This window comes from Gouania willdenowi, chromosome 2 (assembly GCF_900634775.1).
Source record: "Gouania willdenowi chromosome 2, fGouWil2.1, whole genome shotgun sequence".
Taxonomy (NCBI): Eukaryota; Metazoa; Chordata; class Actinopteri; order Blenniiformes; family Gobiesocidae; genus Gouania; species Gouania willdenowi.
This window is the reverse complement of record NC_041045.1, coordinates 8,042,955-8,069,764: the sequence shown is the minus strand read 5'-3', so window position 1 is coordinate 8,069,764 and position 26,810 is coordinate 8,042,955. Positions and strand designations below refer to the sequence as shown.

General features: G+C 38.5%; 1 protein-coding gene and 1 long non-coding RNA gene across 7 annotated transcripts in view; one reads left to right on the top strand and one right to left on the bottom strand.

The window, feature by feature from the left end:
- The window catches only part of LOC114477102 (striated muscle preferentially expressed protein kinase-like), a 43,825-nt gene that overhangs the window by 6,537 nt on the left and 10,478 nt on the right, over positions 1-26,810 (top strand). Inside the window, exons 1-25 of one of the 6 annotated variants that reach the window (XM_028469208.1) lie at positions 1,398-1,729; positions 8,673-8,715; positions 10,078-10,112; positions 11,981-12,079; positions 15,203-15,350; positions 16,378-17,109; positions 17,189-17,529; positions 17,741-17,860; positions 17,969-18,151; positions 19,756-19,868; positions 20,092-20,180; positions 21,033-21,208; positions 21,293-21,479; positions 21,570-21,643; positions 21,736-21,894; positions 21,986-22,175; positions 22,286-22,515; positions 22,599-22,718; positions 22,801-22,905; positions 23,013-23,219; positions 23,760-23,883; positions 23,956-24,128; positions 24,248-24,360; positions 24,957-25,125; positions 26,157-26,256. In XM_028469208.1, coding sequence (XP_028325009.1) covers positions 1,642-1,729; positions 8,673-8,715; positions 10,078-10,112; positions 11,981-12,079; positions 15,203-15,350; positions 16,378-17,109; positions 17,189-17,529; positions 17,741-17,860; positions 17,969-18,151; positions 19,756-19,868; positions 20,092-20,180; positions 21,033-21,208; positions 21,293-21,479; positions 21,570-21,643; positions 21,736-21,894; positions 21,986-22,175; positions 22,286-22,515; positions 22,599-22,718; positions 22,801-22,905; positions 23,013-23,219; positions 23,760-23,883; positions 23,956-24,128; positions 24,248-24,360; positions 24,957-25,125; positions 26,157-26,256 — 4,118 coding nt within the window. In that variant the 5' untranslated portion in view covers positions 1,398-1,641. Of the gene's footprint in view, positions 1-1,397; positions 1,730-7,508; positions 7,761-8,672; positions 8,716-9,915; positions 10,113-11,980; positions 12,080-15,202; positions 15,351-16,377; positions 17,110-17,188; positions 17,530-17,740; positions 17,861-17,968; positions 18,152-19,755; positions 19,869-20,091; positions 20,181-21,032; positions 21,209-21,292; positions 21,480-21,569; positions 21,644-21,735; positions 21,895-21,985; positions 22,176-22,285; positions 22,516-22,598; positions 22,719-22,800; positions 22,906-23,012; positions 23,220-23,759; positions 23,884-23,955; positions 24,129-24,247; positions 24,361-24,956; positions 25,126-26,156; positions 26,257-26,810 lie in introns of those variants that run through there. The other 5 variants (XM_028469226.1, XM_028469216.1, XM_028469241.1 and 2 more) reach the window with 5 other exon arrangements.
- Positions 562-10,730, bottom strand: LOC114477625 (uncharacterized). The gene is made up of 3 exons (XR_003675739.1): positions 10,602-10,730; positions 9,914-9,920; positions 562-572 (listed from the first exon to the last, which is right to left on the bottom strand). It is a non-coding gene; the product is annotated as an uncharacterized LOC114477625 (long non-coding RNA).

Sequence of the window (26,810 nt, the reverse complement as noted above, 5' to 3'; positions counted from 1 at the left end):
GTTTATAGATTGAGTTTAAATGTTGTGTATTTGCAGAATTCAGTGTAAATGGGTTGTTTTAAGTGAAGTAGGCCCTGGTTTATGTATAGACTGAAAGCTGCACTGTATCTGTTACTGTAAAGCGTTGCTATTTCTGCTCATGTTCTCACTGAAGCACAACACTTTGATCAATGTCACTTCTTCTGGTGAATGTCGTGTGTTCTTCAGTAGTTCCACTAATAGACTTTGTGAGTTTGTTCTAGCTGTTCTCCATAGTGTTCTAGGTAGGGATGTAACGATTAATCGTAAGGCAGTTAATAATCGATTCATAGGTATCACGGTTCACATCGATGCTCTGAAAATTGAATCGCAGTACTTTTTTTTTAATATATCTATATATCCTTCTCGTCTAAAAGTGTAGGCGGCGGGCAGAATCTGCTACTTCTTTCTTTCTGGCCGCCATCTACTCTTAAACATGTTCATAAATGATTCCTTCCCCCTATAGCACTGAAAGAATATCTGTAATATTACGTGAATATCAGTAAAAGTCATGTTTTTCTATTAGCTCTGTGTGCTAGTGTGTAGCATCTCTTCTTCCCTGCTTGATTAGCTGCATGCCAAACGACCACTGGGTTACCAGCGCCCTCTGCTGGTCCAAACAAATATCTGACGTAAATACAACACTTTTAAAAAGAAAAGGAACTATTATGTAGTTTTGCATTGTTTACTATAGAACCAGAATTTAAATTAATAGGCTTCTTCTTCATTTGTATTATTCCTTTATTTATTTCATTCAAGATTTATTTTTAGTTAAATTGCATTGTTTTGAATAGTTTATCAAGGGAATCTTTTGACAATTAAAAAAAAAAGGAAAATAGTACAGTAATTTAAAAAAAAAAAAAAAGAAATATTTGTCTACAGTCCCATTTTGTAAAATTGGAATGGAATCTTCCATGGCTTAAGGTCTATCTTTGAATACAATTCTGGAAAAATGGACATAATTCTGCTAATGGAAAAATAAATAAATGATAAGAAAATGCTGGTGTAAATATGTAATAAAGAAGAAAGCTAAAAACTGCTCCACATTTGTATTTATTGGTATTGAAGATTTTATAAACACTTTTCCAAAACTAGAACAGTCGATAATCACTCATCTATAACAAGTCAATACAAAAAATTATGTAATTTAAATAAATGTCTTTTTTTTTTAGCATTTTTGTTTCTATTTTTATTCAGTGAATTAAACATGTCCTTATTGCCTGTTTTTAAAATGATATCCTCTTCAGTTCAGCCCGAGCCCTTGTGTATTCCTTATTGTTGTCAAATCTATGGCATATACAGTAGTAGCATGTTATTGAGTTTTAGCTTTGTAACAGACTGAGAGGACGGCAAAGATGATTTTGTTTCAGTGTCACTGGGTTTAATCTCTGCTCCAACACCGGGGTTGGGTGACACTGTGCTTTAGAAGGGGTTTAACTTGGTAGGTCAACCATAGGACGTCAAAGTGTCCAGTCAGAGCCATGAGTTTGACGGGACGTGGTGATTATTTAAGCGTGTAACGAGGCCTCGTGGATTTACGCAAAGGAAAGCTTTGTTTTTGGTGGCGTTTCGATGGAAAACACGTGTTTTTTTTGGAGAAGGGTAACTTGAACAAACCCAGCTATGTTGAGGAATGAGCTACATGACGCACGGAGGTCTTTAAGGAATGTGAGGGAAGAAGTGAGTGGGTCACGACGCAGGAAAAAGCGAGGTGAGCAAGAGTTCATCGCACTGTTATTAAATATTGGGTCAAATTGTCATTGGCTGTGGTGAGAAAAGGACAGTAATGTGTCGTATGAATGGTAATAAAAAAAAAGGTGCTCCATGTGAATCTTTGTACTTTATTCTAATCTTAACTGGATGAGACTAGTTTGTATGGATAAGGCTTGATTGAGTTATGCCAGTGTTTCCCAAACTTGTTTTTGTCCCGTGTATTTTTGTCATATCATGTGTACCCCCTCTTCATATCTGTAATTTAATATGTGTTTTCATTTCATCTCCTCAACCTCTTAAATATGTCTTAAACAGTGGTTCTCTAAGGCTTAATCTACAAATTAAAAACAGTGGGTGGAATTTGTTAAACTATAACTTTAATGTGATTTCTTTAATAATAAATACATATGGTCTCCTTTGTAAAATGTAGCCCAAGTATTGTCTCCTATTGTCAGATAGTGTGATAAAATAGCCTCTCCAGCATAAATCAATCCCGTTTCAAGAAATTACAAGAAAATATAGTATATTCTTAGCAATAGTAGCGTTAGTTTGTGGTGAATTTGTCCAAAAAAAAAGTTTGAAAAGGAACTGAGAACATTTCCTGATTATTTTCTTAAATAATAGTTAATTTTTTTTTAGTACCCCCTGCAATGGGCTGCTGTATCCCTAGGGGGTACACGTACCCCTGTATGGGAACCACTGAGTTATGCTAAAATGGCCTTAAGGTACAACAGTTTAGATTTAGATTAAAAACGTAGGCATTTATTTGTCACAAAAACGTGACATTTAATGACAAATCAGGAAAAAACCAAACGTATTTATATTGGTATGAAAGTAGTGTATAAAGTCTTTTCCAGGGCACCCACAGCATTCTCCCCATTCTCGTTATAAATATTGCGTTCCAGCCATGCTCACAATGGCATACCATCGATGATTTACCAATCTCCTCCAGACACGATGCTGAAGTGGATCATGGCTTAATTAGCTTCCCCTCTCTCATGAGACAGCTGAGAATTTACGTGAGGTCAAAGCTGACGTCGTTTGCACCACGTTTGCACTGGAGAACGGTGTGTTTGTGTTCCACAGTGCTGGGACACAGTATTTCACAGGGACCCTCAGGGATTTGGTTGGGATTAGGTGGTAGGATCATGTTGCAGTGCGACTGTCAACACTGACCACAAACCACCTCACAATAAGAACCCAAACAACCTTGTTACGTTGGATGTGTGGGGCCTCTGATTTTCTGTGATCACGGAAAATGGAAACAGAATTGGAAAAAATCTATTTGACACAGAAAAATCAATGTGACTCGTTCTTTTTTCTCTTTATTTCACCAAAAGTGACATTTTGGGTGTTTTAAGTTGTTTGCCTCTCAATATTCTGGTCATTTTTAAGGCTAGTTATATGAAATGTTGATTTTATTTGCTTAATTTTAACGCCCTGTGTATAGAAAAGGAGATATATCATGCATCATACTGACACTTAGTAACCTCATGCATTGACTCCCATTGTAACCACATATTTTTCATATACTGTGATCATGACATATCATAATGCTTTTTCAATAATACCTAATAAATCTAAGTCTCTACCTTCAAAATAAAGGGAAAAACTGTATGCTTTAGGTGTAATGACCCCCTACCAACCAGAGACAATTGTTTTAAGGAAATTTCACTGAAGGCCTTCATTTATTATCTTGCAAAAAGTGTAATATTTTCTTTAAAACTGTCCTTGTGCCAAAAACAATTATGCATTGATTTCAATTCTGCTATCAGTTAATGACACGGTCAAAACTGTAATATTTTCTTCACAGATATTTCACTTTGGACCTCATTTTTGGAAATAATGCATATTTAGTGTTTTACCTGCAGAAAAAAATGGAGTTTCTCATGATAAAAAAAAGTCCATACAAACATAAAAAGGGTTTGAAAATGATAATGCTGTACATTCTGTACATCCTATCTATGGATAGGTCTGAAGTAGTTGAAAAGATCTGACATGGTAGAAGTAAAAATAAAATTCATGGAGTAAATTTTTATTGCACTTTTATGTGACGGATTGTTTGTGCACACAAGGAGTGCACAAGGGTTAAAATGTGTCCCCGTAATGACATGGAAATGCGTCATGTATGTTTTGGGACAATATCACGCATTTTCACGCTATTTTTCACCAAAAAACAGCTGATTGAATGTCTAGAAATCCTGTTCAAAATCTTGCGCTACTTGTATTGGATCAAGTAGTGACCGTGGTATCCTGTGACTGGAAACAAATGCACAGCTTCATCTTAAGTGTGTTTTTAATGTGTTATAATAAACAAACTGCTCAGATTATTCTGACTGCATTAAGACCTGAGAAGGCCCTGGAACAAAGACAGGTTTGGTTTAGCTGTTGGATGGTGCATTAGCTGAAATGGTGATCTTTTTTTTTGCTTTTGTAAGGTAATCTTGCGTGATTTCAGCGTAACGACCCTGACTTTGGGACATTTAATAGCCAGTAAAGTCATCCAAATACGGAAAGATGATGAAATAGAAATCTTGGTTCCCATTTTGTAACGATGTCTTGACAGAACTTTGACCCCAAATATCTTTTTGCTTTTGAAAGCTGCTCACTGATGTAGCGGAGCCACTTAATCTTTCGCGGACAGATTACAGGCAGCCCGACTCGCTGCTGATAAATCTGTGAGCCGTGGAGATATCCATCATGGCTGCTCTACACTAAGCTGCCTCCGTCAGAAAATCAATGTGTTTCTGTAAGGTCTCCCTATACTTTCTTTTGTTTTAAGATAATTAAACTATAGCTTGCTCCAAATTACACCTGCCTACTGGTATTCTAATGCCCGTTTCTATCGACATCTCCTCTGGTTTCTAACTTCACCATCGTGCATCAGACTGATTTGTCAGTAATTTAAATATACATTTTAAAGACAAAGGCAACTCTGTCTCACTGTCTTCTGCTCTATTTTGAATAATGGTCATGTAATCTTCTGTCATGATGGGATTAGATGTGAGGAGGAGGTGGGGGGGGGGGGGGGGGGGGGGGGGGGTGGTGGCATTTGCACCATTACTTGAGGGTGTATCCCATATCATGGATAAAACACTGGTATTGATTCTCCTGCACTGAATGCCTCTGTGTGGGAAAGGATGGAGGAGTGAGCAGAGAGAGGTGTTGTAAAATTAGACAAAATAAAATAAAAAACCCAGCCGTAGCGTCCAGGATTAATCGATTCAAACATTAAATCAGGTTAGATTTGAACTGGTTCTCATGGCTGTTTGATAATCAACAAAAAAGAGGCTTAAAGAAAATCATATGACTGCTGAATCGGCTCCTTGATTCACTACGGGAGTAAATCACCGTCAGTGTTTACAAAGCCATTAACGTTAGCATTGCTCATGCTTAAAAGTCAATTTGTTAAAAGCAGAGGAGTGGTTCTGACATGTGTATAAAGGAGTTAATGTATATATATATACTGTATATATATATATATGTGTGTGTCCATACGATCCACTTCTGTCTGTCTTTATGTTTATAAATTCTTCAGTTGTGCTAATATGCTAACAAAATAGCATGAGCTGAAAACTGACGTGCGTTTGTACTATTCACTGATTTATACATAGATTTAATGCTCTTTTAATGCAGTATTTTCACCCGTTTCATGAAGGTGCTACTGTGTGTCAGTAAATGGTAATGGTGGGAAAATGCTTTTTTTTTTTTTTTTTTTTTGGGACAATATTAAAAATTGACATTCTTTAACCACGTCTGCATATGTCTCCATATGTTGACATTGCATGTAGTGTAGTGCACTTTTGTGTTTCTTTAGAACTACGACTCATATTGTTTCTACAAGTGTATAATTCACCTTTTTGTTTTGGGAAATTAAAATTTCAATAATCATTACTATAGAATCAAAAAATATTTATTTAATCATATATACCATATATAATCCAAGCTCTAATAAATAAATGCATACAGTAAACAAATATATGTAATGTATAATAATAATGGAACCCAGTTTTCAGCAAACATAGGGAAATAGTTTTTAGTTGTTATGCTGCAAAGAAACTGTAGCAGAGCTAAAGTTGGCATTCAAAACAGTTTTTGTTTTTTTTGTTTTTAATCCAAGTAAAAAGCTCTCCTTTTCTCTACTCCCTATGACGGAGAGGAAGATTTTAAAGCATTTTATTGTTGATTTGATTTTTAAAATGTTTATTGTTGCTTTTTAAACTCTAGAATAGAATAGAGTTTATTGCCATATGTACAAGTTAAAAAGAACAGGTACAATGGAATTATTATGCATTTCCCAGATCGAAAAAAATTACAAACAATTGTTTTCTGTTGCAATTTCTAATCATGTAAAACAACTTTAGTTCATCAGCTGATTACAAGTCAATTGCCAATATCCCAGGCTCTTATTCTGAAAAGCAAGATGCTGGATTTTTGTGTTTAGTGTTTTTTAATGTTTATATTCTGAGATCCTCATCTCAGAGATTTCACCACCTGACTTGATTTAAAAGAAAATCTAGACCATTGATGTAATGAATATACTTCTCAGTTAAGCATCATATCATACATGTGATACCGATGTCTTCGTTAAAAATAAGGAATAGAGCAGACGGAGGCAACTGGTGGCCCGGGGGCCAGATTCGACCCTCGGTCTTGTTTTATGCGGCCCCCAAAAGAAATGTACAAAATGACAAAAGTACACAAAACATGAGCAAGAATACATCAAAAAACACAAAGAATCAAAACATTGCAGGAAAATACTGGAAAAGACGAGAGAAAATTACAGAAACTACTACAAAAATGAACAAAACGACAACAGTAATACACAAAATTACTCAGAAAATAACAAAAGTACACCAAAAGACTAGAAAAACACAAAAAAAAATAATTCTGCAAACCTACGACAACAGAAATACACAAAAATGACTCCAAAAAACACGAAATGACAGCATTAATGCACAATATGACTCCAATAAGCATTTATTTTACAGGAAAAATAGACAAAAGGACTACGGGAATGCACAAAATGTCTCACAATGAGCAAGACGACAACAAACATACACAGAATGAGATAAAAACACACAAAATACTTAGTTTTTTCCTGTATTAATGCTCAGATTGGTCATTATTCTAAATGCTGATATGAATGTTGATCATGTGACCCTCTGATCAAACAAACACATTTTTGTGACAACCCCCCGCTGTGATAAAAGTCGCATACCACTGGATTAGAGTATGAATATTATTTGGATCGTGGGAAATAATAGACTTGAATTGATTGGAATGAGTTAAAAAATAAAAAGAAACCACCTCTGGCCTCTCCTTTTATGTCCAGCTCTCCTCTTTCTCATAGAGCTTTGTTGTTCCTCCTCCCACATGAATCTGCCCCTCACCATCTTTGCTCTTTCTTACTTCTGTTTTTTAAGTCCTGCTTCCCTCCGTCTCTCTCTGTTAATCTTTAAAGCCATTTTCTTTTTTTTTTTTTTTGCCAGTTCGGTTCCCCTTTGCTCTCATCTTCCTTAACGCGTTCCACTCTCCTCACTGCAATCCAGATGAGCTTAGACGTCCACCCCCCCCCCCCACACCACCACCACCACCACCACCACCATCACCCCGTATCACCTCTGCTTCTTCTCTGTGCACTTTGCATCTGTGGAGGAGGGGAAAAATGGACCAATCAGCTAAGAGCAGCTTCACTCAAAGCAGCCTCAATGCTACGTCAGAGTGAGACGCTGTTCACATCAGCGGATGCACGCTCAGACACAAAGACACCTGGCTTTGCCTCATTTACATCTTCTTTTCTCCCATGCTCGCTCTTTTTTTTTTTTTCCCGCTACATTTTATTCCCTTACCGAGGTTTAAATCTTCCCACGCTCAAAAGAAGTCGGATTTTCCTCTTTGAATCCTTTTTGTTTCTCTTCTTATTGCCACACCCTGGGCTCTTTGGGATTGTAGGGCTGTTTTTGTGAGCTCGTGTCACAAGTATTCTTGTGAAGATGAAGAAAATCTGGTCCAAGAAAAGATTTCAGGTGAGTTTGTTTTTCGTTAGAGCAATTCGTTTTTCTAAAATATTTGTAGGCTTTGTGGAGGTTGTGTATTAATGCCACACCCATTACCTGATAATAACTGAAATGTTTTAAATATTTATGACAGTAAGTCAGCTGGAAAAGGTTCAAACAAACTTACTTATCATGTGTAGGCCACTTGTCTTTGTCTTTGTCCTCATAATACCTCAAGCAATCAAAGAAGCCAAGCAATCACAGACTGTATGGGAAAACCCCTTGTTTTTAGAGAAAAAAATAAATATATATATATGTATATATATTTTTTTCTGCAGTTTTTCTGCATAATATTATTTAATGCATACATTTTTTTTTTACACATAGAAGACATGAAAAGTATATAAGTTGGCTGGACTCTATAGAAACACCAGGACTACAAAGCTAGTAGTAGATCGTTCCTTTTTCTGAATTCTGCATTTTTGAGAACGTACCAAGTTATGAGTAACGTTTGACAGCCGTTAACGCCAATTCATCGGCTACCCGACGCACAAAAGTGCAAAACCAAGTCCCAAGTACCAGGAGCAGGCAATAAAGTTTCAGGACGTTTGGAACGAGTGTCACTTTTGCCACGTTTTCTTCTCGTCTGCTGGAAAGCATTGAGTCAGATGGCGGAGCTCTCCTTGGTGCTGATGGACAGGCTGTCCAGGAAGCAGTTCTTCTTCTTCTGCTTCATCAGCACGGACCGACCACTGACCAGTGAGAACCACTGACTAGGCAGCTCCGTGACCATCAAACCATTAATCACACTGAACACTTTGAATGACATGAGTAGGGGAGAAATGGATTTCACCCCCAAATAAAAAGAAAAGCAGAGTTTATGGTTATTTATTTTGCCTACCGTAACCGAATAACATTTTCTACTCTTGTATTTTGTTTCAGAGAACTGGGCATACCACACGGACATTTGGCAGATTTACCCATGGTGTGTTGTCAGTATGAGCGTCACGTCGGTTCTATTGTTTTTCTGGTTTTCAGTGGTTTTTCCTGAGTTTTTGCCTTTTATTGCATGTACGTCACTTCTTTAATTTTCATTTTTCATCCTACTGTAGAACACCTTCAGTGTATTGCTTTATATTTGCTCTCTTGCTTACACCGAGAGCTGATTTTTGCTATTGTACATTCACCCCCACAATGTAATATTTAAGTAATAATGCTACTACACAGAACCCTCGGGTCAATAATGTCTGGCATTGATGTTTCATGGTATTATTATTATTGTGATTATTATATCCATGCAGTGTGTGTGAGTGAGTTAGAACTTGCTGCGTTCTACTTTAAATCTAATTTATATCACAACTCGGGGTGTAAACCAGACATAGGCAACTGGTGGCCCGGGGGCCACATGTGGCCCTCAGTCTATTTTTTTGCAACCCCCAAAGCAATTCCCTCAAAATTGGAATTCAAGAAATAGGAATATGAAACCCAACATAATGTACTGTATAAAATAACTTCCAAAACACAGAAATCGGCAGCAAAACGCCACAAATTACACAAAATGACAACAAAGACAGACACAACAACCACGTAAACAAACAAAATGACTACAAAAACACACAAAACACTTAACACGTTACAGAATAGCTGCAAAAACACACAAATTGTCAACAAATACACACAAAAGGACAGGAAAATATAGAAAGTGACCCCGAAAAAGGCACAAATCGACAAAAAAATCCACAAAATCCACAAAATTAAAACAAAAACATTAAAAAAATAGCAAAAACACAATGACTAAAAACAGAAAGCATCAAAACCACAATGAACCCCACCTGTGTTAATGATCATTATTCTAAATGCTGACATGAATATTGATCATGTGGCCCTCGGATCAGATACGATGACATTTTGTGGCCCTCACTGTGATAGTCGCCCATCCCTGGTGTAAACTGTCTATTCCCTGGTGATTGCAACACTGAGTGGATTTGCTCCGCCTGCTGTGTAAGGCTATTAAACTTCATTGGACACAGATGGGTAGAGTTCCATCCACGCAACTCTAAAAAAAAAAACACAACTTAATGGGGAATTGTTTGTGTTACATCATTAAACAAGGGGTTCTGGAATGATCTAATAAGGATGTGAATTGAGGTGCAGCCTATTCTGTGGTTGTCGTCCTCCTCTACAGGCTCTCTAACCAGTAAACATTTCAGTCAGCCAACCAGCAATGTGGCTGCTCATTTTAGTCTCTAATGGGTACGAAGAGGATTGGTCGTGTGGGTGAGAGGGATGCTGGTTTCCATAGTAACGGTGCTCTCCCGTCTGCCCTCTCTTGCTGCCACTATGGAAGCGAAGTTTTCCGCTCCTGCCGAAAGCAAAGCTACGGTAAAGCTGCTGCCCGTCTCCGTTCCCCCCCACCCCCCTCCTTTTCACCCACCAACCCCCACCACCCGTCTGTCGCTGACTTCATCCGTCCATTCTGCTCGTGTAATGTGATCGCAGCTGCAGGGATGCAGTTTGAAGCAGTCTGTGGTTTCACTCATCCTCAGGTCTACTTTACATCTCACTGATATAACACAAGGCATTGGTCTGACATTTCTACTCATTCCAAACGGACTTGTCTTCATCTATGCCAGGGTTGGAGTCAATTACATGTTTTCACTTACAATTATCTTTAAAATTATCCATTTACCAGCTACCAACATTTTTTCCAAATACAATCATTTTCCTATCCTCAGAAAGTCAATTAAAATTACCTTAAAATTACTGCAGTTCAACTACAATTAATCACAATTACTGATCCTGAAATAAATAACATAATAAAAGTGAACCTTCCTCTTGTGTTAGCTTTCTGTTAGCGTTTCTAATGATGACAGGGTCTTAAATCAGCTGTAAAATACACTAAAAACAAATATCGTTCAACTAATTTCTTTTCTATCCATTGATTACCTTGTTAGGCTTCCTTATAAATAAAAAATATATGTTTTAATATTTTTGGTGTCGGTATCTGAGCCTCTTTTTTTTGTCCATATACCCTTAGATTTATATATTTTTTAAATGATAAAATGTGGGAAAGCTTGAAATGAAACATATTTTAATAATTCTATGTGTGTAGAACTGTACATAGAACTGTAACATGGTTCCAAAGTTTTGCGTTAAATTAGAATTTTTGTTACGATAATTATTTGTAACATAAAAAATTACAGTTACAACATAATTCTAGTTATCAATTACGCAATTACAATTGTAGTTAATTGAGTAATTCATAATCACAATTATGGCATGATTGCAATTTTTAAAATCTGTTGCTGTTGTAATCGTAAAAAAAATTATAATTGAGTTCAGATAATTAACTTTGTAATTCTAATTTCCATGAAAATTTTATACAAATTGTCAATTATAATTTAATGCGAAACTGGGGAACCATGTTACAGTTCTATGTACAGTTCTACTGTACACATATTAAAATATGTTTCATATCAAGCTTTCCCACATTTTACCATTTAAAATACATTGAAACCTAGGAGTATAATGACATTAAAAAAAGGCTCAGACACCCACACCAAAAATATTAAAACCCATATTTTCATTAATTATGAAGCCTAACAAGGTAATCAATAGATAGGAAATGAATTAGATGATAGATATTTGTTTTTAGTGTATTTTACAGCTGATTTAAGACCTGTTAGCATTAGGGATGCAAACAGAAAGCTAACACAAGAGGAAAGTAAACTTTTATTAGGTTATTTATTTTAGGTTTAGTAATTGTAGTTGAACTTTAGTAATTGAAAACGTAATTGTAATTGACTTTCTGAGGATACAACAATAAATGTAATTGGAAACATGATTGTAACTGAAAAATCTAATCTAAAAACTAATTTTTTATGATCTGTGATCTGAGCTTTTCCATTTGGCTTGTTGATTCTTCGATAATAGTGAGACTAATCCAGAACCTGAGGGTAGAGTATTCACTGTCAATCCCCCCCCCACCCCCTTTTCATTTATCAGGCATGTATTTTCATATGGCCTCAGATGACGTCAGTTTCAACGTATTTATTACCGTCTGTGCGCTCTTACATACAGTATCTGTCCAAAGACTGAGACAAATTTAGAAGTGTCTTTTTTGACGTCTTTGTTCTCTTGGTGTTTTTATCTCCTCATCGTCCGTCTGGGCTGGTTCTGACCTCATTCTTTCTTTCTTTCTTTCTTTCTTTTTCGTCAATCTAATGATGCTGATTCACTTTTTCTTTCAGACTCTGAGACCACAGAGGATGAGACCACTGAGCCTCAGATGGAATCCAAGGAAGGGGCTGGAAGGCAACCAGACAAGGCAGGCCGGAGAGGACATACAGGTACATTCCTCAAACTACCATAAAAAAAACAAAAACAAACGTTTAATACGTGTATTTATTTAAGTGCAAACTAGAATTTATGCTTGAAATGGTGTTTGAAGTGAAGCTCGTACATTTTTGAAGCGACATCCGACAACATGGGGGTTCAATGGGGTTTGATGGATTTCATGGAGGTTGTTATCGGCTCGGCCTACGAGGTGGCAGCTGAAATCCGAGATACGGCGAACTGTGATGCAACTGTGTGACACACTGCCCTAGTTTCCAGTAAGGGAATCTGTCCCAGGTCTGCGTCGGACTGGCTCCACTGGGGAATTGTTCTCTGTGACAAATGTGGCCAAAACGAATGACATCACACATTTTACTGTGGTCTAAACTCACAATTTTCCAGTTCATATTCTCGATGGGCTAAAAATAATTGTTTTTTCTCAAAACATTGTGAGACATAATTTTTCAGCAGCATTGTTAAGAAAATCATTGATTTTTTTTGACTGGGAAACAGCTTGTATGTTACTGTATGCTTATTCATTACACCAGTGTTTCTCAAATGGGGGTATGTGTTCCTCTAGAGGTACGCGGGGGCACTACAGGGGATACTTGAGAGAGAGAGGGAAATTAATTAATGAAAGCTATAAAAATCACGTTTTGCAATGTTTAATTTGAGTTAAAAATGATAATCATACTAAATGTTACCAGCAACTCGTAAAAATATACAGAATAATAAAAATAACAGACAAATGTCAATACACAAAACGACACCAAAAAATGCATAAAGAACGTTCAACAAAAACACACTAAATGAGAGAAAAATACACAAGATTACTACAAAATACTCAGAAATAACAAAGAAACATACAAAACCACATAGGAAACAACCAAACATCAAAAACACACACACACTGAGAATGTCATTTAAATGACATCAACAACACACAAAAATTACAACAAAAACACACAAAATAAGTGAAAGATATACTGAATAATAAAAAGAATAGGCAAACAACACTGCACACAAAAATGGCACAAAAACACACAAAATGAAGATAGAAATTGATTAGAACATGAACTGAAAATACAAAGATCAGTGTTGGTCCCACACCAGGAGGGAGATGACCGGAAATTATAAAAACTATAGAAATAAATTTATTCAGGAGACACTAATTATTGTTTCATTTACTTATTTACATAATGAGATTCTTTAAAATGTGTGTTATCACTCATTCATCCACCATTATGATCTATAGTTGTTTTTTCTTAGAATTCTGAACAAAATGTTGTAGTCGGACATGAAGGGGGTATATGAGCCAGAAAAGATTGAAAACATTATGTTAGATTTAATATAAATGTATCAAGTGTGTTTCATAGGCATTTTGATAAATACATGACTTTATTATTATCTAATGTGTTTTCTTTAACTGACAGCTATTGTGAATATCTTTGACAACCATTGACAAACAAAATTAGCTGATAAATATTCACAGTATAACACCAGGAAATGCAATGCTATTTAATGCTGTAATATGTTTAATTTGGTGTTTAAATTGAAAGAGTGGATTTGTAGAGTTGGCAAGCTCTAACTGGCAAACATTGGAGTCCTTGAGCTGATTAGCTATTAATAATGTCTAGTTTGATTTGCTCCGAAATCTGGCAAATACGGATGTTTTGTTAGCAAGCACAGCTTAAACCCCTCGGACCACATGCTTATGAAACCCATCCCCCGTCACCACTCTTGATTTGCGTGCTGGTGCTGTAGAGCTCTACGGTCTTCATGCCCTCGCCATTCTTTTCTAGTCAGGCAGCTGGATATCTTAATTTAGACCGACCAACAATATCGACCCCCCGGTTTTTCCTGCACTTGTGCAAAGCGTTTTCTAAGCTTTTTCAAGAGGGTAGGCTGACTACACCCTCTGCATAGGCCTTAAGAGACCAGCAGGAGAAAATTGGAGGGATGATGTAAGGCATAATGTGTTTTCTCCAAGGCTGCTTCCCTCGGCTTTGGATGATCTAACACCTACAACCCACAGCAAAGATGCAATTCCTTCTCAGATGAGCTCGATGATTCATGTGTATAGTGCCTATATTTGGTTTTGTAAGTGGCAAACATTGGTGCATATAGAAACAAAAAGACGCAATGAGCAAAAGTGGAATGGATTTCATCAACGTGTCTTTGATGTTGTTTAACAGCGCTTCGTTCTGGGTTTTCTGCCTCCACGAGGGAGTGATTTACTCTCTGCATGTGGTGGTGATGCTGACAGTCAACCAGTGAGCATTTGACGTTTTATGTTGTAGACTCCAAGGTTTTCAGCGCTAATGCTGACATCTCGTTTCTTTTTGCTGCCAAAGCGTTCCTGTCTCCCTTGCTCATCACTAAACATCAGTCATTGCCTGATTTGCGATGAGGGAGGATCTCTTTAAATGGTCGAATGCTGCCCTCAGGTTTTGTTTCTTATTCTCAGGAAATCAATAGACTGTTTTGCCACCGAGCCCATTTTCATTCCCAAAGATGTTTCTGTGCATCAGTATTTTTTTAGCACTCCTAGCCCTAGCACAAATGTTCTTAATTCTAATGTAAAGAAACTGAAACATTTTATCCTACAACAATTATTAATACGCCTATATCCAAATATGATGATCTGGAGTTTAAGAAGAAACAAAGAGTGGGATTAATAGGGTATATCCTGTAAACCCTTTTTTGAACATACTGTATCTGAAGCGGTGGAAGTAAAAATAAAATTAATGGGGTACATTTTAATTGCACTTTTGTGAGATGGATCGTTTGTGTACAAAAGAAGTACAAATATATGTAAATTTAAAGGAGTGCGCACGGGTTAAGTGTTCAGGTTAGTTGGTGTAGGGGCAAAGACATATGCGATGTTATTAGATTAGACACCATTATCTGCCAGGATAGACGTGGTCCCGTAACCTCATCCATGCCTTAGACCCACCCAAGTGAGAAAAGACGAAGCTAGAAAGTGAGAGGGATGAAATAACTGAGCTGGTCCTGCCTGCCAGATAATGAAAAATGAATACTTCATCTGGATTAGCAGGCATTTTAGATGAAAGAGTGGAGTTCTGTGTTTACGAATACAAACTCGATTAACTTGCCGTCTGTTTTTGTCTTAACAGCTGATGGTGGAAGGATGACTGACTACCTGGATGCTTCAGATCAGAGATCAACCCTACCAGGCTCATATGATCCCGTAGTGGAGCGAGAGCTTCGTGCTCTCGGCACCCGTCCTCCAGGCTCCCACCTGGACCCCACAAACCCAGCCAGGCAAGCCCTTGGAGGGGGCCCTGCCGACGGGGCCCCGCCCGTCCGTCACCTGGGTGTGGAGCCCCTCATCCGGGCATCTAACGCTAACCTGGCACGACCTGTTCAGGGGTCAGAGGAAAGTGTGTCCGTTGGCAGCGACTACTATGGGAGCATGTTTAGCCTCTACAGGGGGAGAACTTTTTCAATGCCCCTATAGCACACAGCTTTTCTTTTAAAGGATTTCACCTTAGGACGAATGGAACGACCAAAAAAACCCCAAAATTACAAAGAAGTCATTATAATCTCAGCAGATCCACCACAAATTAAGAGTTTCCCATTTTACTCCCATTTTATATCTTCAAGCTTTTTTTCCGCCATCTTTTCTTTTGGTGTGACACTTTCCTTTGACTCTTGAGGCTTGATGCTGTGCTTCAGTTGCTAACACTTTTCAGCCAATCAGGAAACACTACCAGCATCGTCTGCTCTTTACAAAACTGTGATTTTTTTTTTACTTACAGCATGTTTTGGAGGGAAAACCTTCCCTTTGGATTAACGCCCTGTCTTTATAGGTTCATTGGTTTGCAGTGGCATGCATTGGACACTGTCCTAAATCCAAGCTGATATTAGCATGAATCCTCTCACGTAATGGCCATGGGATTTCCAAGGTCTTTTTCTGGCATGTTCTTTGGTGTTTGAAGTGAAAGCAAACACAATTTTTATGGCTCTTTGTAATACTATAGTGGTGTGTACATTTGTTGTTGCAACATGCCTATGAATTCATAAAATGAGTTTCATCTGCTTTGTTCTGGTTCACTCCAGATAATTTTGTCAGTAAGACTTGTGCGTAGGCACACTTATGTAATAATCTTTGGTTAGTTTCTCACTTTCCTTGACTTTGTCTTGTGTGTTTCTCATGAAGAGAGACACAAAACACATTCACACACATTAGATGTTAATGGGCACACTGAGATAAATCTAGAAACTCTTTCAGAATTCTGCAATGGAATGTATCTAAATTCACACCTCCATGTCCCCCTCATGGCTCTAGATGTTCAGATGACTCTACTGTCTCCAACAGCATCAATACCTCAAAACAAAAGCCAGATAAAGCCAAACCCTCAGATCCTCAGTCATCAGCCATCAACAGCGCTATCATGACACCCAAACTAGCACGTGCAGGGCCTAAGATTTTTGATAAAGTCCGAGCTTTTGAGGAGCGACGGGCAAGCGTGGATCTGCCAGGAGCAGGGGCTTCTTCTGGCTCTGATGAGAGTGGGAAAAAGACAGGAGGCCTGCAGGGTGTATCCCAGAAGAGAGCAGCATTTAAGCAGCGGGCCTCCTCATTGGAGGACAAGACGAGCTACTCACAGAAGGTCCAGAGCTACCAGAGCAAGTTTGCAGAGGAGCTCCAGAGGATTAAGAAACTCGTGGGGAAGCCGAGCCTGAAGAAGGCATTTTCCACTGAGCAGCTGTCACAAAAAAACAGGCTGTGCACTGAGAAACTGGAACCAATTCCTTCACAAGTGGTTAAAAAACTGGAGGCGAGGGAGCGAGCCCTGGAGGAGCGAGAAGCTACAGATTTGGCAGGTCATCCACACGCCCAAGGGAGAGGTGTGAAGAATCAGAGTCATTCTCCTGCACAGCCAGAGTCGACTGGGAAACCAGTGAATGGCTCATCACTGGGGAACACTGGAAAAAAATCTGTTACCATGGAGACAGCACCATTTCACCAGTTACCAGGGCAACCATTGCCAACAGCCATCAGGACAGGTCCCATCAGGTTTGAATTATATCTTAAATGATGAAAAAGTTTTTTATTCTTGATAGTACTGACCTAACTTTATGATCTGTACATACAGGGAAAGCCCAAAAAGCTCTCTGCCAACTGAAAAGGACGCACTTGTTAAAACGTCCCAAAAATCTCTGTCCATACCAAGAGACCAGGGAACTAGTTCGATAAGGATCATTGAGAATAACAAAGCAGATGACGGAAAATCCATTCCAACACCCCCCAAGCCCCCACGGCTCACAGCTTTGCCTACACAATCCACCAGCCCTCTCCAGAAAAGAAGGAAGGCGGAGGCGGGGGACATGTCTCCAACCTCGAAAGCAATCATCCCCACTATCCTGGTTGAGGATGAACCCATGGAAACAAAGGGTGAAATATACAAACATCGTCACACCCTTCAACCAGCAGAAGGTAGGAGAACCTTTGCTGTTCCATATGTGAGTGTATGTAGAACTGATAGCTAAACCAAGACAAATAGAAGATGAAGCCATTTTTAACTGATCATTTTTCAAAAGAATAGCTGTAATCCTCTGGAGTCCAGGATATTACTGGCTGTTGTTGACTACTATGACTATGAACTCCAAAAGCACGTGCTAACATGATCACGACCTGCTGATTTCAGAGGCTGGTGAAGAATCATCTCAAGGCCCGAGGTTCAACATCCCTCTGCAAGACACTATGGCCCAGATTGGCTCACAGGTCAAACTAACATGCACGATCAACGGCAGTCCACCTCTCACTGGTACAGTTAAAAATTCATATTTCAGGACAATGAACCTACATATAAATGTTGTTGCTATTTAAACACAAGTAAGGCTTTAATTACAGAAGCTTATTTTTTTTCTATCAGTTACATGGAAGAAAGATAATGTGCAGATCCGGACCGATGCTTTCCACCAGATTAAAGCCGTGGGTGAGAAGCACAGTCTGGTGATCAAAGAGATGAGGCTGAATAACGCGGGCTCCTACTGCGTCACAGCTGTCAATGCAGCAGGAAGATCGTCATGCAGGGCGATGCTTTTTGTCCAAACAGGTGAGTGTGCCAGCGATAGAAAACACATTAAACTCAGAGACTTTCAGCAACATTCAGTTTATGTGGCATAAAGCACATGGAGAATGCTTAATAAACTCAGCCCTGATTATGATGGAGGCTTTGTTTAAGTTCAGCATCCAAACCAAGCTCATTGGAGCCATCGTTGCCATGACAACTGAGCATCGCTTGCTGGCTTTTTTTTTTTTTTGGGTAAATCAAAATGCAGACTGTGAAAAGAAGCTTTGGATTTGCATTCAAAAACAAACGACACAGAAACAACCGTCTGTTTCTGATCCAGTGCTATGAATTTATGGCGTACAGCGGTCACACACATTCAGTGCAACTTGTACCTCCTTGGTTTTATCAACAAATGGACTCCGACGCTGCCCCACCAGCTGCACAGGGCCTCTGTTGCCATATTAGGTCGGCAGAGTCCAACTTGCAGGGTTATTTTAGGCCCCCTCTTGTGCTCTCGCATAATTGCTGTCTGCTTTAGGTCCCCCTGTGTGAGGCTACTGATGCAATCTGAGAGTTTCACATAGAAGAGCTTAGAGATTAAAAATTGAGTGAATGACAACTCCAAACTCCACAAAGAGCGGTGTGGAATGTGGACACAGACAAGGGAAAGAAAGGAAAGGATGTCAGAACTATGCATTATATATACATACAGTAAACTGCATTAATAAACTGCTAACATAATGTCAAGGCTTCTTTCTAACTTTCCAATGCATGCTCTCTTAAAGGAAACCCCTAAAGATTAAGAAAAACATTAACATTCAGTCTTCTACACAAGATGAGTTTCACAGTTTACCGCCTTTGGACACAACACAAGTATGAAGCAGAGATGGAACGTTAACTGCCTCTGACTGTTCAGCTGTTGTGTAAGAGTTGGCACGTTTACTTATGAAGACTCCGGGGACTTATTCCTTTAGTTCACACATGCTGCTCAGAGATGTGACTTTAGGTAGGTTACATTCTCATTCCTTGTTTTTAAATGCCGATAGCTAGATTATTCATTTACTAGAAGGTTGGGGGTTTTTTTTTCTTTAGAAGCTTTCCTGCTGTTAATTACTTTTTTTCTCCGGTTTGAATGTATTTCCATCTGCATGTGAAGTTAAGCTGGTCTTTGGTGTAGCCTATGTCACCTGCTGTTTTCAGCTATTTAGCCACTTACTCTTCTATCTGCTCATGCTCCTTGCCTCTTTCTATTTTTATCTTTCTTTCACTAATAGCTTTTACTCACTTTGGTCATTTGTCACATTGTCGTCTGCTCTGCGCAGTGCGCACACACGATGGTTAAGTAAGAACCAGAGAGCAACAATTGTACAAGCACAGCCTCTGCACTGGAACTCATTTTGCATTGTATTGTTTTTTTTTTAATTATTATTATGTATTGAGTGTGCATGGTTGTGTTGTTTTCTGACTCATCGTAGCCAAATGTTCCTTTTGACTAAAGTGATGCAAAAAAAAGAGTCAGAATTCTCTTTTAATACATCAGAGCAGACTTGCTTTACACTCATTATTGAGGGATTCATTCATTCTGTAAAAATACAATAAAATTGAGTTAAATTGATATTTCCAGTAAGACCTGTTTGTTCTTTCAGAGCCGGTTCAATCAAATGACGCATGTCTGGCCCCTGAGGAGGAGCTAATGGAGGTCAGGGACTCTCAGTCCCAGAGTCGAAGAGTCCACTTCAAAGAGCCACCTTCATTTCAGGTTAGACTCAGTTACAAGCTCAGATGTGAGGTTTAAACCAGATTTTGGTAGTGAAACATTTCTCTATTCATTCAAGAAACTGCCTGTAAGAAGGTGGTCATGAAAGTCAGCTCGGTTGCTTTTAATTTGTAAAGCTTTTTTACATTTAGAACAGCATTACCCTAAAATTAGCCTAACCTGAGGATCTTGCTTTGCCTGGTAACCTCATTGCCATTTTCTAAAGGTAGCACCATGTGACCAGTGGGTAGCTGAGGGTCAAGACATTGTCATCTGCGCAAAAGTCAGAGGTCAACCCAAGCCCTCCATTCAGTGGTAAGACATTATCTAAACAATTATTATGATTATGATTGTAAACAAATACATTTGAAAAATAGAGTAAAATAATAAAACAGGCTTCCAACCCCCCAGTCCACCAAAACCACTTCCCCTACATTCATAGCACAATCGCAACCATCCATAGTGTTGTGACAGGAAAGCAAAATATACTAAAAGGAGCATAAAGCAAACAAAAAATAATAACATAACAGAATGAAAAATCAAATCAAATCAATAAACAAAATACAACACACTTAGCAAAAAAATTACAACATAACAAATGGCACACCTTTCAGAAAGTACACCTAATAATAACTATCTCTAACTCAAGTAAGCGAACATTCCATTTATTTTCATGCTCAGTTATTTGTTGCTATAATTGTTTCTCGCATATACTGATAATAAACTCTATTCTTAAAGTGTTTTATACATACATTTGATATAGTTTTAGCTTTAAAAATAGACATTTTACCCAGCAGAATAATCATATTCAAAAAGTGTGTACATTTACACATCACAAAATATTCTGTGGTGTGACCCAAAACTTAGCCACATGTGGACAAAAATAAAACAAATGTATCATCCCCACAGAACCTGCAACAAGGATCATTTTCTATCTGCCATTGAACAGAGACTTTTTTTTTTGTAGCTTTAATTCTATAAAAGATTTTGAGTTGAAATCATTTGGATTATTAATCTATTGTATTTCTATAAATTGTTCTAAAATAATTTTTCCACAAATTAAATTCATCCTCCCATCCTCTAAACACTTATTTCCCTGTCACTCACATGCCTCCTCTTCATTCATTTGAGAATACACAATTCTGAACACAACTTACACTCACACAGGTTAAAGGACAACTTGATGGTGAAGACCGCAGGCCGTTATGCCATGCTGGAAGTGGAAGACGGTATCATTGAAATGAGAATCAGCGCTGCTCAGAGGTCAGATGCCGGCCTTTACGTTTGCAAGATTGTCAACAAGTACGGACAGGAGCAGGCGAGATGCAGCGTAGAGGTCAGAGGTGAGCAGTGGAGCATTAGCCTGTCATGTTCAATCAGGTTTTATGGTGCAATCTAGTCATGATGCTTCTCATTCATGTTATCAGCAGGAGCAGTGCAAACAGGGTTAACAATCACCAGGGAAGTAGATCATGTGTCAGTGAAGGCTGGGGAGACGGCCGTGTTTGACTGTTATGCTACAGGACCTCCAGATATGGACGTCGATTGGCTTTCCAATGGGAAGCTGATCCAGCCAGCACTGCTCAACTGCAAAATGCACTTCGATGGGAAGAGGTGGCACCACTTTGTCATAATGCCAAGAAGAACATCAGAGAAAGTCAGACGCTCATGGTGATATGTTTAATATTCTGTTTGACTTTCTAGGTGCCGTCTCAGCCTACATTCCGTGCATGAGGACGACAGTGGGAAGTACACGTGCAAGTTAAGCACTGCAAAAGGTAAATGTTTGACTTATTTTGTTGAATGCTATACTGACACAATACACTGCATCTAAAAAAGAGTAAAAACTAGTTAACTGTTTGATTTCTAGAGGAGATGACCTCAAGCGCAAACCTAAAAGTCACTCCATCCAAAGAGCCTTTGTTCACTCGCAAACTGGACATCCTGGAGGTTATCGAAGGACGCACGGCGCGTTTCAACTGTAAGGTGAGCGGATGCCCTGCTCCAAGAGTCACATGGATGCATTTTGGTAAGAGTCTCCAGGGTTGAGTTGTGATTTCCAGTGATAGACACTACTTTATCTGCTCCTTAAGAACTGTTTTCATTTCTCTTTCTTTCAGAGACGCAAGTGAAGGAGAACGATAATGTCCACATCCTTCAAGAAGGCGGGCGTCACTCACTTGTCATCTGCCACGTTAGCTGTGACACAGAAGGCTTTTACACTGCGGTTGCGGAAAACATTTATGGGAAGGCTGAATGCACTGCAGAGTTGTACATGCTAGAAGCTCGAACTGCCATCGCTTCTCACATGTAAGAGCCTGAATGACATTTCAAGGGCTTGAAATGTTTTATAGAAGAAGTCAATCTTTTGGTTGATGCACCAGTACTCTATTAAGTTATTTGTTGGGCACTTCTTTCAGGGCCAAGCTGGAAAAAATGCCATCCATCCCAGAGGAGCCTGAGGTGCTGGAAAATGAAGTAGAAAGAAGAACGATGCCAGACTTCGTCAAACCCCTGGCTGATGCGGAGGTGATTGAAGGCAAAGAGGCGGTGCTGAAATGCAAGGTGGCAGGCCTGCCGTACCCCACCATCGCCTGGTACCACAACAGCAAGCGCATCGAGAGCAGTGAGGAACGAAAGATGACTCAGCGTAAGCAAAGAATCAGAAATCCGGCAGATCCCGTTTCAGAGAAGGTGATGGTAAATTAGTCATTTTGACTGTATGTTTTGCAGACAGGGATGTGCACAGTCTGATCATTCGGAGCGCCTGTCACGCGCATGGCGGTGTTTACAAGGCTGTCATCTCTAATAAGGTGGGCAAAGCAGCGTGCTATGCTCATCTATATGTTACAGGTAATAATAAAATTTGTTCAGTATTTCACCTTGTTTTTTAAGGCTCACTGCTGATATAGTGACTTTTCTCTTTTAAAAAAAGATATTGTTCCTGACCCTCCTGATGGTCCTCCAGTTATCGAGGCTATCACAGGGAAAACCATCAGCCTCATCTGGAAAGCGCCAAAAAGGTTGGACGCCTCAAGTGGTAAGTTCATAGCTGTTGACTCAACTAAACTCTTCCCTTTGGCAGATCTGTAACTTTCCCCCGTATTCCAGGGATTAGGTAATAAAAACGTGTGTTTGTATTTACAGATGTGGGTTTATTGTTCTATGTGGTTCAGCAGCAGCCTCTGGGCTCTATTCAGTGGTCTGTTGTAGCATCCAATCTGAGGGAGACGAACTACACTGTGACCTCCTTGTCCAAGGGAGTTCGTTATGCTTTTAGAGTCCTCTCCTCTACAGGGAAGACCTTGAGCAAGCCATCACCCTCCACTGACTTGGTGCAGCTGCTGGACAGAGGTACAGGGAGTGGAAAGTGTTTGTGCTTTCTTTATTGTAGAACTAGCTGTCCACAATGGCCAAGTTTACATGAGAGCTTTAATTCCCGTTTTATTCAGAATAAAAGTAAGTTCCTCTTTAAACTGATCTTGTAAACACTTAATTCCGAATGCATACGTAATTTTGAATTAAACCTAAATCTGAATTTGGTGGCTGGTTTATTCTGATTTTGATTCAGAATTAAATAATTCCTCTCTTGTAAATGTTTAATTCCGCTTTAACTTAATTCCGGTCGTTCCAGTCGTGAACTAAAGCCAAAAGTTGGTTTCAATTCTGCGTAAATGCTCCAAAGTAGCCTCATGCTTACTTTTGAGTTCGTTCATCACCAAGTAGCCTTCACCAAGTAGCAGAAGAAAAGAGTGTAAACACGAAGCAGAACACTTTAATTACAAATAATTTCATTCTGAATAATTAATTTCAAATTAAAAAATATCATGTAACCGTGGCCACTGAGGAAATACTGTTAAAATGTATTACTTCAATATATCACACTCGCACCAGGACCATATCTGAGGAAAGCGCCGGTCATTTTGGACAAACCCGAGATTGTATATATGGTTGAAGGCCAGCCAGTTAACATAACCATCACGCTCAACCATGTGCATGCAGTTGTCACCTGGAAGAGGTGAGTGCATCAGTCATTTCAAAGCTTATGAAACTTAAGTACAGTTCAAAACGACATGCTTGATTTTGTTAGGAGAGGCGTGCCATTGGTCAGCAAACCGGGGATGTATGAGATGAGTATGCCAGATGACGATCAACACACCCTCAGGCTGCAGCGCGTCCGGAGCACCGACGTCGGCCAGCTAGTGGTCGTGGCCAGTAATCAGTTTGGAAGCGACCTCTGCACATTTCAGCTGGCCATGGCAGGTCGGTTCAGGCAGAGTCTCTTTGTGAGAAGAACTTTTTACTGACTCAAGAATACCTTCCAACAAGGATGTCAACTATTTTTTTTAAGTTGATTGTAATCTAATTGTTGTCTTCGATAGTGGCCCCGAAATTTGAAAACATTATGGAGGATGTGGACGTGCCTGTTGGGGAGACGTCTCGTCTGGCTGTCATGGTTGAAGGAAAGCCAGATCCAGATATTATGTGGTATAAGGTAAAACTCTAAATTTGTGACTTCTTAAAGTAAACAGTCAGCTGCTTTCAATGAGATTAAATAGGCATCCATATTTAAAATTTGACACTTGTTATCAGGATTGGGGTCAATTATAATTGTAATTGATAATTAATAATTATATTCGTAATTTTAAGAATCTGTCGTCCTTGTAATCCTAATTGAATTGGAATTGAGTTCAGATAATTGACTTTGTAATTGTAATTACCATTGAAATTCAATAAAAACTTTCAATTACAACTTAATGAAATGCAAAACAGGTCTATGGTTAACAAATATTAAAATATGTTTCATATTAAGTTTTCCCATTACCTGTCAGTGAATTTTCACATTCATACAGGTGGTAAAAGTTAGAAGGGTTGTTGGTTAGAGTTAAGATAAAATACAAGTTTCGAGTAGTTACAAGAGTAGTTTAGAGAGTAGCAATACTCTGAATGTAACTTATATTCATAAATGCACTAAAATATAAATGTAAAGATGCTAAAAGAACATTGTACACACAAAATATCAGTGTATAAACATGTACATTGGTTTTTGTCAACTATTGAGTGACTGAATGATTGTCTGGTCTCTTAAAGGATGACACGCTTCTGTCTGAGAGCAGCCACTTTACCTTTGTGTACGATGACCCTGAGTTTTCCCTCGTCGTACTCAACGCTCAGCCGGAGCACTCTGGTGTTTACACCTGCACTGCAAAGAACCAAGCTGGCTCCAACTCATGCAAGGCCGAACTTACAGTTCACACAGGTCTGGAGCTCAACAACAACAAGCTTTTGTGCAAGGCATGTAGATAGGCCAAAACTCAGAGAAAACAAGGATAGTATTTACCGGTAGATCAGGGATTGGCAACTTTATTCATAGTGGGGGGCCACAAAATGGTGATTGTCTGATCCATGAACAACAATATCAGAATATCATCCTAACATTTAGAATAATGACCAATCTGAAGATAAATACATGGAAAAATAATGAATTGTGTTTTTGTTGGGGTTTTTTGTCTGTTTTTTTTTTTTTTTTTTGTCATTCTGTTTTTTGTGTTTTTGGAGTCATTTTTGTTCTCACTTAGTTTATTTTTCTCATGTTTTGTGTATATGTGTAGTTGTCTTATATGTTTTTGAGTCAAGTTGTGTAGTTTGTTGTCTCTTGGTGCAATTCTTTATAATTTTGTGTAATGTTGTCTTTTTGTGCAAGTTTTTGTAATTGTATATGTTTTGTATGAGTATTTTTTTATTTATTTTTTTTTTTGCTGCTTTGTGCATTTACTTTTGGGCTGCACAAAATTAAACCAAGCAAATTGCCCTTTACTGATTTAGATATGTTACAACCAAATTGTAATTGAGAGAATGCAAGGATATCAGAATCAGAATAACTTTATTAGTTCCCGTGGGGTAAATAGAATGGCAAAAAGCAGCATATTAAAAAGACAACACTAATAATAAAAGTAATTATATACATATGGAGGAAAAGGATCAAGACTACTACACAAATATGTGCAAATAAAAGATAAGGTGCAAAAACATAAAAAATAATAATAATAATAATGAAGACAAATAAATAAAAGTATCCAGTATATACATATGTAAAAAGATTTTTTTATTTTTTTTAGCAGCCCAGCTGTGGTGAAAAAAAATATATGTTTTGTTTGTTTTTCTTGTCATTTACTGTCAGTGTTTTGCTGCAAACTCAGGGTATACTGGTTAGTGTTTAAGTAGCACTATAAGCAAGACCAACAAGTGTTTTGAACCCAAAATGACCACCTGTTGTCGTGCACCCTGCAGAGCGCCAAGAAACGGTGGAACCAATGGAAGATGAGGGGACCATTTTAAGGAAAATGAGGCGACTCACTGATTACTATGATGTCCACAAAGAGGTTGGCAGGTGAGCTTGTGTATATGTCCTTGCATGTGTTCCTTCATGCACGATATAAGCACTCAAGCTAAGGGCTTTTTGAGCACTCTGTGGTAAAGGAGGAGCAAGCAGGTGTTGTACCTGTTTAACAAACAGCACGCAGAGCAGAGGGATGAGTCACCACCAGCCTGAGTAACACATTAGCCCATGGATAATTTGTTTTGGCCAACAAGCTTTCAAGTGTGGGGCCACACCGGCAAATCAGACAGGCAAGAAATTCTGTTTACCAACAGGATAGACTCTGAAATAAAATTGTTATTCAGATTTTTTTTTTTTTTCAAGCTTCAGAGAAAAGTATTGAACAAAAACAAAATTGAAATCTATTGCAGAGTCACTTTTCATTTAGTTTTCTTGGTTTGATGCACTGGATGGAAAGCAACAAACAGTGAATCTGAATTAATGAATACTAACAAAGTATTCAGTTGATTGATTCTGGGATGGAAAGCTTTTATTCTCTTTACAAAATGAGTTAGTCAGCAAATCTCCATCAATTGAGTTAAAAAATGTCACTGTCAAACAATGCT